General features: G+C 44.4%; 1 protein-coding gene across 4 annotated transcripts in view; it reads right to left on the reverse strand.

Annotated features, from left to right (window-relative positions):
• The window catches only part of LOC139565962 (transcription factor EC-like), a 54,735-nt gene extending 40,899 nt beyond the window's left edge, over positions 1-13,836 (reverse strand). For all 4 annotated transcript variants that reach the window (XM_071386701.1, XM_071386693.1, XM_071386695.1 and 1 more), the window contains exons 1-2: positions 13,709-13,836; positions 4,263-4,562 (exon numbers count right to left, since the gene is read on the reverse strand). In XM_071386701.1, coding sequence (XP_071242802.1) covers positions 4,263-4,535 — 273 coding nt within the window. In that variant the 5' untranslated portion in view covers positions 4,536-4,562; positions 13,709-13,836. The remainder of the gene's footprint in view (positions 1-4,262; positions 4,563-13,708) is intronic.
• Between the last annotated feature and the right edge of the window lie 444 nt (positions 13,837-14,280).

Here is a 14,280-nt window from a genome sequence, read left to right on the forward strand (position 1 = left end):
ATCCCAGGGCTGTCTCGAGCAGGGTGAATGAGATACTGTAATTACACTATTAAACCACTAAACTAACCAATCTTATAGTCTTGTCATGGTAAATACACCTAGATGCACATTCACTGGGGGTTAACCCGCACGGGGCAAAGAGCTAAAATATTCAATTAGATGTACAGTTAAGTGATCATGCCAGAGAAGCCGGTGTTTGGAGGATATATTGGCACGGGTGTTGTTCGTATCGAGCCACATACAACAAAGTACATTACATATATTTTAGTTTTCCCTTTATCCACTTCGAGGGATTGGATCAGAATCGTGTGCGCCAGGGGAGGCCACATCTGCTCGACAGTGTTTCTCCATATGGTAGATGAACTGTTTCCCTGACACTGTATTCTGGCCAGAGACAAGAAACCTAAAAAAGCTGAGTAGCCTAGGTATAGTTCAAAGACGCTACAGTACTGTATAGTAATTTCAACTGGCCCTCGGGTCTCCCAGGCAGGCTCAGAGTGTGTGTAGGCCTACACTATAAAAGCCTTTCTGTTGAACCACAGAGGCCCTGGTTTTATTTAACTAGGCAAGTCAGTTAAGAGCAGATTCTTATTTACAATGATGGCCTACACCGGCCAAACCTGGACAAATTGTGCGCCGTCCTATGGGACTCCCACTCACGGCCAGTTGTGACACAGCCTGGATTCAAACCAGGGTGTCTGTAGTGACACCTCAAGCACTGAGATGCAGTGCCTTAGACCGCTGCGCCACTCGGGAGCACACTGGTTGTGTGGCTTTAATACCCTACCTCTGGCTCTGTCTCTGGATTCATCCCAGCAGAAATGGGTTCTGGACTGGAGTGTGTAGATACATAGATAGAGTCCCTCATACTGACTGACTGCAGGCCTAGTGGGCCACAACACGACATCCCCCAGGCACTGCGCCAGCCCAGATGGGTGGTCTGGCCCAATCACTGCCTGAATCCCTAGCTATCCCTCCTAACTACATCTCCCCCCTTTCCTACACCCAGCCCCTCAGTGGGGTCCATAGGGCTGTCAGCTTTGGGCCCCCCACCAATCCCTCCACCTGTCCTGAGACAGTCAACATCAGGCACCATCAGGCTCAAAGCAGGGGCTGCTTGTACATACACACTCTGGATTCTTATCCATCCATCCATCATGCCCCCGGCAACCTTAGGGGATACCCTGCTTCTGAGAGGATAGGCCCTCTTGCTATCTCTTACACACACACAGGCAAACACATGTGTGAGTACAAACACAAATGAATACACAGGTGTATAAACACACACTCTTTATCGCTCTCTCTCTCTCGTTCTCTCTCACACACACACACACACACACACACACACTCAATGGCACACACCGAGACACAGGTGAGGCCCTAGCTCCCCTGAACCAGACACACTTTAACACATGAAAGGCCTCCTGCAGACCAGAGAAAACAGAATTGCTGCTTTGTAGTTTCCCTGACTTCTCCCCAACACCGGCTGCAAGTCTGATTCATTTCTTGCTTTGGGTAACCTGTCTGGGCCAACTGCAACTGAGCTGGGAGTTATTGTACTGCATAGACAATAGCCCCAACATCCCCAAACTGGGAAATATAAACTCTCAGTTGCATAGCTAGAAGCCAAGGGAGGAGAGAGAGAGAGAGGGGGAAAAAATACTCTAAAGAAACTGGATTTACGCCATAGCGTTAGCACAACCAAAATAAACACAGACAAGCACACACACACACGTTAACCCTGGAAGCTATAATTCCAGTGTAATTCCATGTCTTGGCTCAGTGGTCCATCAGCACTTTGTGAGGAGGACTTATTCTCAGGGACAATACCGGCCAAATCCTGTGGGACAGAATTCCAGAGAAATGACCCTTGAAACACAAAGAGCCTTTTTGGGTGGTTCCTGGCTCAAATGTGCGGACATCGGCATTCATTTTTTAATCACTTCATGAGATTAACTATCAATGGCAGAGCAGAGACAGCCAAAACGCATAGAGAGACACACAGACACACTCAGCCAAGCCTCACACAACACACTCATCCATTGCTTTTCTCTCAAAGGTTTGTTTGATATGGTGTGTCTAATCTAATCAAAAGACAGATTCCACCACCACCACCGGGCCAGGGACAGTAACACCACCGGGCCAGGAACAGAGATAGGTGCCTCACCTCAATTGCCTACTATACCCAGCCATATGAGCTCCAGAATGTGACAGGATCATCAACAATGAGCATCATTCACCTTGTTGATTTATGAATTGGCGTGCCTTCGTTGATACAGTTAAATAAGGGTTAAATAAAATTACAAATTAAAAACACCACAGCCATACTTTACAACAGATCGTAACTGGTCGATCTCCAAGGCATTCCTATACGATCACCAAACATTCTGGGGGGGAAAACAGCGAAAAATTTACTTTTTTGATTTTGAATTTGTTTTGCTGTTGGCGGTAGGTGCACTCGATTCAGCTGCCCTGCGCGTCGGGTAGGAGAAGTGTTCCCATTTTCAACCATTTCATGTGTCAGAAGGTACCATGTTGGCAGCAACGTAGCAGGCATAAATAAAAGCTACAGCAAAGTTGATACTGTGAGATTTCTAAACGTTTAAAACCATGACTAGAGAGAGACTGTCAACGAATACAGCAAAGAGCTTTTGTTTTTATGAGTGAGTTCATGTTTAAGTTCATACTCAGCACTGTCAACACTTTTTACTCAACACTTTTACATGCCACAACCAGCACGGTAATGAATGAGTAGGAAAGTGTATCGGTAGACTTGCGTTGTTATTATTAGCGGCTTGGCTATTGTTTGATAGCGAAGAATTGGTGTCCCTTTTTGGTCAGTGTCAACGAAAGAAAGAGAGAGTGGAGGAACGTTGAGAGATGGACCATCACATGCTGACCAGACCGCTCGCGCTCATGTTGATATTGTCCACCTACACCAGACTTGATCTGTACACGCAGCTTGAAATATCAAAATGAACTCTGAACCAACAATATTAATTTGGGGACAGGTTGAAAAGCATTTATGGCAATTTAGCTAGCTAGCTTGCTGTTGCTAACTCATTTAGCAACAGCAAGCTAGATATATATATATACCCAATATAAACATTGGGTTGTTATTTTACCTGAAATGCACAAGGTCCTCTACTCTGACAACTAATTCACAGATAAAAGGGTAAACTGTGTAAGTTTCTAATAATCTCTTCTCCTTCAGGCTTCTTCTTCTTTGGACTTTATATGGCTGTTGGCAACCAACTTTAAGGTGCATTACCACCACCAACTGAACTGGAGTGTGGAACTCAGTTCATCTTTCAATCACCCACATGGGTATATGCTCCTAAAAACCAATGAGGAGATGGGAAAGGAGGGACTTGCAGCGCGTGTGTCACAAATAGGATTCCCAAGTGGGGTCACAAGTAGGCTCCCGAGAGGCGCAGCGGTCTAAGGCACTGCATCTCAGTGCTAGAGGTGTCACCACAGACACCCTGGTTCAAATCCAGGCTGTATCACAACAGGCCATGATTGGCAGGGCACAGTTGTCTGGGTTTGACTGGTGTAGGCAGTCATGGTAAATAAGATTTTGTTCTTAACTGACTTGCCTAGTTAAAAAAAGGTTGAATTAAAAAACATTTGAACCAAGTTCTATTTCAGTGCCTGGCTACGCAGACGCCCGCGAGCAGTGTGGGTGCAATGATTGAATAACATGTGCGTGTACATTTATTTAGCAATTCGAGCTGTGTGGTCAGCATGTCAGTCTGCTGCTCTCTCCCTCCGCTGAGACTGACCATCAGATGCAGGCACCGTCAGCCCAGTAAAATACAAATGTAAAGCGAATTATTTAAATGTATGCTCAGTCAGCTGTGCCTCAGAAGTAATACAACAACTGATCAATCTATTACCGGTGTGATCATATAGCCTACCTCAAATTTTGAAATAGGATTGTAAAAAATGTCCCGAACAACAATGCATTGATGATAATGCCATGGGCCTATAGCCTACTGCACAAACCTCATTGCTACAGTACTGTTTTTAATTGGTTAATGTTGCATAGGCTTACGTTTTTTAAAGTCATGTTTAAAAAAAATCTGAACGGTAGATCCCAGCATGCATTTTGACTCAGAAAGCGATCTTGACTCAGAAATAGGTTGGCGACCACTGCTTTACAATGTACAGTAGATTTGCGCCTCAATCACATAGGCTGCACATAAGGAAAGAGTTGTTTATCTCCCATGTGAGAAATGAAACAAGAAGGTTGTCCATACCTTCCATGTGTTGTGTGGTTGATACCAGGCTGGAGGCTGCTGCTCTGTGTAGTCGGCCCCCGGGTATGGGTATGGGTATGGAGGGCGGGCAGGCCGGGTTGGACAGGCAGGGTGAGGAGGGTAGGGGTAGGGCCGGTGCTGCTGGGGCCAGGTATGGGGGTGGGGATGTGGTCCTGGTAGGCCCAAGTATTCCTGCTTCACCCCCTCAGGCTGTCCCCTTAGTTGACCCCTCACCAGCTGCACCACAGGCAGGTCAGTCTGGGAATCGATCATGGCTCTCCTCTCCACGGATGGCCTTGTCTGGGTCAAAGAGAAACAGGACAGACAAGGGCCTATACAGTCATTAAGCCACTCTGTAATGTTTGGCTCGTTGAGCTAACAATCTATTGTCTGACTGACTGATCGTTAAGATGGCTGTCATAGACAGTAATGTTACGACTCCCCACAATAACCCTTCATAAAACATACTACTATACTGTAGGTGCCCACTAATTCTAACCACATGAGATTCCTATTAAAAGACTTTCCAAAGCAACTCCCTCTGAAACATTTTGTCAGATGACAGCAGCCTGTTGAACAGTTTATTATTGGAATTGGCCCTTACCTGATTAGAACAGGCATTTCCTATATATCTGTTTCATATATATGAGTGCCTCCTACTGGCCTGCCAGCACCACTTCCAGCAGCATCTGGTCTCCCATCCAGGGACTGACCAGGACCAACCCTGCTTAGCTTCCAGAGGCAAGCCAGCAGAGGGATGCAGGTTGGTATGCTGCTGGCTGAACATGTATGTCTCTGAAGCTAAGCAGGGTTGGTCCTGGTCCATCCCTGGCTGGGAGACCAGATGCTGCTGGAAGTGGTGTTCCATGGCACTTATTGTAAGAGTAGGGGTGTTAACCCCAGTTTCCTGGCTCAATAACCCAATATGGCCACCAAATCATCCCCAGCTTCCAAATGGCTCATTCCTGTAACTGTTCCCCAGGTTGTGGCTGTAAATGTGTTCTCAGTCACCTTACCTGGTAAAATAAGGGTTATAAAAAAAAGTACCCAGCAAACATTGGCATGATGTGGGTGCAATGCGGGACTAAAATATTGTCCTCACAAAGGCTACCCACATTAGGTCGATCCACCTTTGCTCGTTGGCCCCAAGAGCAGCTTGAAATAAAGCCCACCCTTTTGGATCGGCTGCCCTTTACATTGTATCAGAACAATAAAGTTGTTACTATCATATATATATATATATATATATATATATATATATATATATATATATATAAACTCAGCAAAAAAAGAAACGTTCTCTCACTGTCAACTGCGTTTATTTTCAGCAAACTTAACATGTGTAAATATTTATATGAACATAACAAGATTCAACAACTGAGACATAAACTGAACAAGTTCCACAGACATGTGACTAACAGAAATTGAATAATGTGCCTAAGGCACGTTCACGCAGATGAGTAGGGACCCAGGCATCTTTCTTTTGGTGTTTTTCAGAGTCAGTAGAAAGGCTTCTTTAGTGTCCTATGTTTTCATAACTGTGACCTTAATTGCCTAAGCTGTTGGTGTCTTAACGACAGTTCCACAGGTGCATGTTCATTAATTGTTTATGGTTCATTGAACAAGCATGGGAAACAGTGTTTAAACCCTTTACTATGAAGATCTGTAAAGTTATTTGGATTTTTACAAATTATCTTTGAAAGACAGGGTCCTGAAACATACATTTAAACCAGATACATTTTTGTCACATGCACTTACCAAAGTCTTTTCACAGACTTCATCATTGGCATTGTACAACATTGACATTGCACAACAGAAAAGTTCCACTGGAACGTCATTCTCAGTAATGGTTACACAAAAATAACTTGTGAACTTAGAGCTGCGGTCCTATCTGAAAAAAGATGATTCCGAGATAATTGTCATTAATTTTCCAAACCATCATCAGTTTGAATAGTATCTTTTGTTCTTTTTTTACTTAACAACTTGAATTGGAGTATTTGTAAACCACGCCCCCAAATATTATGATTATCCCTCGCCTCTACATTATAAAGTAGCTGGGCTTGGTGTGGGCTAGCCTACTGTATGTTGGGCTGGTGTAGGCTAGACTGTGTTGGGTTGGTGTAGGCTAGCCCGTATTGGACTGGTGTGGGCTACCCCGTGTTGGGCTGGTAGGCTAGCCCGTGTTGGGCAGGTGTGGGCTTGGTGTGGGCTTTGTGTGGGCTAGCCCCTGCCCACCAAATACCCACATGGGACCAATGGGCTCATGTATGCTGGGTAATGTCCTTGTCTCTTCTAGTAGGAGATAATGAGTGTCACTGTAGTAATAGGGAGCATCATGTTCTGTATAAACCATTGACATTACCGCGGCATACTGCATTCAGTTGATACATAAACCAAATCAAGCTGGGCAATTGAATTGGGAAAACAAGTCTGCCAATAAACCAATGTAAATGACCTAAGTGACATATTGGGGTGAATCCATCCAAATTATGCTTCAGCACAGTGTGGCCTGTCCTTAAACAGTGGAACACATTTAAATGCCATGGTTTACTTTATGTTATATAGTCCCACAGAGAGATTGTACCTCAACACGTCAATTTGGGGCCTTTCTCAGTAGTCTATTTTACACATGCGTCAAAGAATTGTCCGCAACCACTGATACAAGTTGACACTTTTCATCCTCCTTGTGCTTTTGTGCAGATATGGAGTCGGGCAACTTCTGCCTACAGTGTGAATCACCGGTGGCACAAAAGAGGACCCCTCAGCCAGCATCGGCTGCCCTGGCCCATGCCTGTCTGAATGCCTGTGTGTCATCCCCATGTGTTCTCCGTTAGAGCTCAGGCTGTGGAGAGACGGCCCCACACACTCAGAGACAGCTTTGAGAAATAAACAGAGCAGAGACTAGAAGGGAAGGGGCCTCTAATAGGGAGGTAAGGAGAGGTGGCAGTGAGGTGGAAGGGAAGGAGAAGTGTGTCGGCCCTAAGCAATGGCCCTTCTCCTCTTCATCCCTTCATATGGAGAGGTAATTAGCAAGGTTCTGGCTGCCTCTCTCTCCCTCTCTCCCCTTCTCTTTCTCTCCCCCCCCTAACCTCTCTATCCCTATCCCTCTCTCGGTGCGTAACGCAAACACTATGTAATTGCCCCTTCTTTTTTCTGTCGCCAGCATTGCAGAACACTGGTGCTAGATAATTGCCCATTCTATCTCAGACAAAGGACAAATGTGTTGGATGAAGTTGGGTGACGGGAAAAATATATGTTGTCCACATATCTGCATTCCACGGGTGGTGCCTGTTTTAGCCTGCCCATTTTGAACAAGTGGCCTTGTCTGCACTTGACTTGGGTCTGTGTCAGCAATTGTTTGTGTGTAGGTCCCTCTATTAGGTAGAGGACATTCTGCCCTCTCAGACAAGGAGTCCATTTTGCCAGTGGTAATATACTAATGGGCACTTGTGGGCAAGGTAATGTCACTAAACCAGGCTTTTGTTGCCAGTTGCACCCATTACACTACTTAGCCATATTTAGAGGTCAAATGGTTTAGCAAAGACTGCCTTTTTCTGTCATTTACTAAACAGTTGACACCTATGTTCGGGGTGGATAGTGTTGAATTGAAAAATAAGGATGTGACTATATGCCCACTAAAATGATTTATATAAGCATATATACTGAACAGAAATATAAAAGCAACATGCACAATGTTGGTCCAATGTTTCAAAATAAAAGATCCCAGAAATGTTCCATACACACAAAAAGCTTATTTCTCTCAAATGTTGTGCACAGATTTGTTTACATCGCTGTTAGTGAGTATTTCTCCTTTGCCAAGATAATCCATCCACCTGACAGGTGTGGCATATGAAGAAGCTGATTAAACAGCATGATCATTATACAGGTGTATCTTGTGCTGTGGACAATAAAAGGTCACTCTAAAATGTGCAGTTTTGTCACACAATACACTGCCACAGATGTCTCAAATGTTGACGGAGCGTTCAATTAGCATGCTGACTGCAGGAATGTTCACCAGAGCGTTTGTCAGAGAGTCTACCATAAGCTGGCTCCAACATCATGTTAGAGAATTTGTATCCACGCCAGCCCAGGACCTCCACATCTGGCTTCTTTACCTGTGGGATCGTCTGAGACCAGCCAACCGGACAGCTGATGAAACTGAGGAGTATTTCTATCTGTAATAAAGCCCTTTTGTGGGGAAAGACTCATTCTGATTGGCTGGGCCCAAGTGGGTGGACAACCACAAATGTTTGTTTGACTATCCTTGTGGTTGACCAAACAATTGATTCCCATTCAAAATCTGATTTTTCCCTAACCCTAAACATAACCCTTAACATAACCTTAACCCCAAACATAACCATAACTCTAACTCTAAACCTAACCTTAACTCTAACTCTAAACCTAACGCCTAACCTTAACTCTAACTCTAAACCCCTAACACTAATTGTAACCCTAAACCTAAACCCTAAGCCTAAAATAGCCTTTTTCCTTGTGGGGACCGGCCACATTTTCCTTGTTTTACTCTCCTTGTGAGGACTTCTGCTCCCCACAAGGATAGTGCAACCAAACACACACACACACACACACACACACACACACACACACACACACACACACACACACACACACACACGTCCTTCTCAGCCCCAGAGAGAGGAAGTCAGTGCATCGTTTCCTCAGGAGGATGTTATGTTCTGAGTGTCTGTGTCACAGTCTGACGAGCAACCCCCCCCTTCTCCCACTCCTCTACCCTCCACCTCATTAAAACCCTTCCCATAGACACCACCGCTCTGTGAGGCTCTCTGCTCTCGCGTCACCTCCTATCCCCCACTGCCTCGGTCTTCCTTTGAGCCTCAATCCTTTATTTTCATCAGGAAAGACATGAAGTGAAAAAAAACATGTTTCTTCTCTCTTCCCTCTCTTGTCTTCAGTGGGCTACTGGGGCTTTGTGGCTGAGCTTTCAAGTAGCAAGCACCTATTTATTTGCTCTTTTCACCGCTAATTCTCCATCATTGTCCCTCAACACCTCCCGTGGAGCTGTGAACAAGGCAGCCATGAGAGACTGCTTTCTCTCCTCAGGATGTGAGTCACTGAGCTGGGATAATGATGAGGCTACGGACACTGGAGAGATGCAGGCCTTATTCACGGCACAGCCCTGCTATTCTGTTCTGTACAGCCCAACAGTAAGCACTCTGCTACTCTACAATCACCATGTGTGTTACGTGTGCAAATGAACTCAGATTATTGGTCATCGTTATGAAATGACTTCTTGTCATCACTTGTTCTTTCAACTGCTGGGTAGATGAGGCCTACCGGTCCGTTTTGTGTTCCAAGACGCTACCTGACAATCTGATCATTCTTTGGGCTTGTTGTTTGAGAAAGGCATGTTGACACATAGGCTATTTGTTTTGAGGTAGCAGACAGCTCGTGTCCTTCGTCAAGATATCACACGTGTTGATTGAACTTGACACCGTTAAGTACATTACTGGCAGGAACATCTCGTCACAAATTTGTGCCACCTGTGTTCAGTTATCAGACAGGCATGTCTGCCTAGTGATTACAGCATTACCCTACCCATGAGAGAGAAAATGCACTTGTATCTGTCTGATTGTCTGCCTCACAAGTCAATCTGATCACTTTCATTACTTCAAAGACAAAAGCACTCCAGCATAAGAGACAGTGGAGTGGTCTCAGAGGGGGGAGATAGATTCCTCGTCTCCATCCTCTATGTCATCTCTGGTTGGTCAGGTCTGGGCGGCAACATATACTTTCACTGAACTCAATGAGACCCCCCCCACTGGGGTAAGGTTAGCATGGTCTCCACTTGGAAGTGAACTGTTAGACCGTACAATGAGACAATGTGTACATTATTTGATCTATTTCTCTCTCTCTCTCTACATCTTGGTCTCTGTATCTCGCTCTCTCTCTCTCTCACTTTCTCTCTGTCTGCATTTCTGTCTGTCTCTCTCCCTCCTGTCTATCTCCATCCCCTATCTCTCGCTTCAAGCCTTCTGTCAGCATTTTAGGTTAGTCTCTGTGGAACAGTGAAGTGTCTACTCTTTTCCCCTCTATAGTAAAGTGAGTGTCTGAAGGGCTCTCCCGTCACCAGACATAGCACTTGATAGAAGAGTAGTGTCATCTCAAACCAAAGTCATCCTTTTCTTAATGAGGCAATGTTGTTTAGTCCACTATCATTAACATTAGTATAATATCTGAACTGTATTATATCTGAAGTACTGAACACTAAGATGGTAGTGGTCCAAGATGCTCAACTTGTCTTCATGCTCAAGTTGTCTTTCCCCTATGATCCACAAGAGGGCAATGTATACACTTTTCCTACGCTCCTAGTGGTTCCCCTCTCTTGCCATCTTACAAGAATGCATTGTTGAATCTCCACACCCAGTAACAAAAAGTACTATTATATGTTTAAGTCCAGCTGGGTTAAATTATATTAAGAAATCCTATTATAGCCTAGGTATAACATGAATCATGAATGAACTTTGACTCATCCAGTAGCCTACTCCCACACAAATTACAACACACCAACACTTTTCACATAGTGGACACACCACCCATAATGCACAGTATGCAGTGGGCACTGCAATCCTCTCTGTCCTCTAAACATAGTTTTTTTGATGTTTTCGCTAAGTCATAGTGACACATTCCGTAATGACTCACATGCCCCTTTAAATATTAACACTGTGTCCCCCCCCCCCCCGTCCCCCCCCCCCCTCCCTCACCAGTGTGTGGTGCAAACTATTGGGTGCAAACCAATACATATCCCGTCTAAACAGGATGCCCATATAACATGATAAAATCAAATGTCCCATGATGATCGTGACAAATTACAGAAGTCCAAGAGATTTTTCTAAACATATTGAGAATAATATCTGGTGACCAAACAAAAGAGGAAATCCCCAAAAGAGGGGGGTGTGGAAGGCTTTTCTTGCAATGTCATTGTGTACATTGTAGAAGTTGACTGAAACAAAAAAACAAATCACAGCACATGAGACATGCTGTTCTCAGGGCAGAAGAACAAACATAAACAACTGCAAGGCTGTATTAACACATCTATCTAAACTCTACAATGTACACAATGACAGGGCCCTTTTTCAGGACCCTGTCTTTCAAAGACAATTCGTAAAAATCCAAATAACTTCACAGATCTTCACTGTAAAGGGTTTAAACACTGTTTCCCATGCTTGTTCAATGAACCATAAACAATTCATGAACATGCACCTGTGGAACGGTCGTTAAGACACTAACAGCTTACAGACGGTAGGCAATTAAGGTCACAGTTATGAAAACTTAGGACACTAAAGAGGCATTTCTACTGACTCTGAAAAACACCAAAAGATACAAGGGTCCCTGCTTATCTGCGTGAACGTGCCTTAGGCATGCTTCAAGGAGGCATGAGGACTGCAAATGTGGCCAGGGCAATAAATTACAATGTCCATACTGACTGTGAGACGCCTAAGACAGCGCTACAGGGAGACAGGACAGACAGCTGATCGTCCTCGCAGTGGCAGACCACATGTAACAACACCTGCACAGGATCGGTACATCCGAACATCACACCTGCGGGACAGGTACAGGATGGCATTAACAACTGCCTGAGTTACTCCAGGAACGCACAATCCCTCCATCAGTGCTCAGACTGTCTGCAATAGGCTGAGAGAGGCTGGACTGAGGGCTTGTAGGCCTGTTGTAAGGCAGGTCCTCACCAGACAGCACCGGCAACAACGTCGCCTATGGGCACAAACCCACCATCGCTGGACCAAACAGGATTGGCAAAAAGTGCTCTTCACTGACGAGTCGCGGTTTTGTCTCACCAGGGGTGATGGTTGGATTCGCGTTTATCATCGAAGGAATGAGCGTTACACCGAAGCCTGTACTCTGGAGCGGGATCGATTTGGAGGTGAAGGGTCCGTCATGGTCTGGGGCGCTGTCACAGTATCATCGGACTGAGCTTGTTGTCATTGCAGGCAATCTCAACGCTGTGCGTTACAGGGAAGACATCCTCCTCCCTCATGTGGTACCCTTCCTGCAGGCTCATCCTGACATGACCCTCCAGCATGACAATGCCACTAGCCATACTGCTCGTTCTGTGCGTGATTTCCTGCAAGACAGGAATGTCAGTGTTTTGCTATGGCAAGCGAAGAGCCCGGATCTCAATCCCATTGAGCACATCTGGGACCTGTTGGATCGGTGGGTGAGGGCTAGGGCCATTCCCCCCAGAAATGTCCGGGAACTTGTAGGTGCCTTGGTGGAAGAGTGGGGTAATATCTCACAGCAAGAACTGGCAAATCTAGTGCAGTCCATGAGGAGGAGATGCACTGCAGTACTTAATGCAGCTGGTGGCCACACCAGATACTGACTGTTACTTTTGATTTTGACCCCCCCTTTGCTCAGGGACACATTTTCCATTTCTGTTAGTCACATGTCTGTGGAACTTGTTCAGTTTCTGTCTCAGTTATTGAATCTTATGTTCATACAAATATTTACACATGTTAAGTTTGCTGAAAATAAACACAGTTGACAGTGAGAGGACGTTTCTTTTTTTGCTGAGTTTACAATGAATACGCAAGGAGGAATTAATAGTGAACTTCCAAAGCAATGCAGTATTTCACATTTGTATTTCCTTTCCTGATACTTCTCAATCACAAAACGAGAAGGATTTTCTTTCTTTGTTTGGAGAAAATCAAATGGCAGTAAACCTCAGCATTACTGCATACATTTTAATGAGGGCATATAAAGACTTCAACCTTTTGAAATGGAACTTATATTGGGGCAGCAGGTAGCCTAGTGGTTAGAGCATTGGGCCAGTTGCTGAAAGGTTGTTGGATCGAATCCCCTAACTGACAAGATAAAAATCTGTCGTTTGCCCCTGAACTGTTCCCCAGTAGGCTGTCATTCTAAATAAGACTTTGTTCTTAACTGGTTAAATAAAGAAAGCATATAGGGTTATTTTAGTTCCCCAACATCGCATAGCCAATCAGAACCATCACTTAAAAATACCCAACAAGTGTCAACAGTTTAAATGTTTCCTATGTTTGTAAAGAGCAATCCATCCTGAATAAGATACTTCCTGTTAAGCAGGATGTGGTTCGAGGAGAAGTTAGGGATGGATAGGACCAGAGTAGGTAGAATTTGTATCCAACCACTCGTCTAGGATCAGATACTCCATCCCCCCCCCCTTATGCTCAAGGGTAGCATCCTAGATCTGTGGTTTGATGTACCTCCTACTTCAAGCAACACAGACAAGTCTGCAGGGACAGAACTCCATCATCATCCAAAATCATGAAATTCAATTCAAATGAAAATCACACAGGCCTACTGCTACAAAACTTTGCTAGCTACAATTTATAAATCAGAAATATCTGTTTAGATAAATCTGTGATTATTGGTTATTAGTAAGAAACCTGGCCCTATATGGAATAGCCTACCTGTGTTTGGAGTGGGTAGCAAGTCTGGAGGTGAAGTCAATTGAGTCTTATAATTTAGTAGTGAAACTTCAGATTTAGATATCAGCCCTGGATGAGCAAGTGAAAGGGCCTTAGATATTTAACCAAACCCCGTTTCCTCTTTTGTGTCTATTGGAGCGGAGTGCAAAGGGAAGTTGATACGTCAAATCCTTGGTTGGGCATATCTTGGACAGAAATAATCACCCACAGATTTTGACAAGTCATCACGCTATGTATACTGTTGAATGTGTGTCACATCACTCACTCCGTGGCGTCTTTTTTCGAAGAGGGTTCCATTGTTAGGACAGAGGAGTTTGAGCCGTGTGGAGGGCTGATCGAAAGTGGTGGAATTTTTTGGAAGAGTTCCAGGTGAATTTTTCAGTTTTTGATGTGTCATCTATTTCCTCAATGAGGGATGTTTGTGAAAATTCTAAAAAGAATATTGTTTACAGTAAACGGGGCTATTTGAAGTCCTGAAAGTCAGATACATTACCTACATTCATACTAAAACTCATTTATAGAGACAATTTGATATCATGAAAGAGAATTACTGA

The sequence above is a fragment of the Salvelinus alpinus genome, chromosome 37 (assembly GCF_045679555.1).
Source record: "Salvelinus alpinus chromosome 37, SLU_Salpinus.1, whole genome shotgun sequence".
Lineage (NCBI taxonomy): Eukaryota > Metazoa > Chordata > Actinopteri > Salmoniformes > Salmonidae > Salvelinus > Salvelinus alpinus.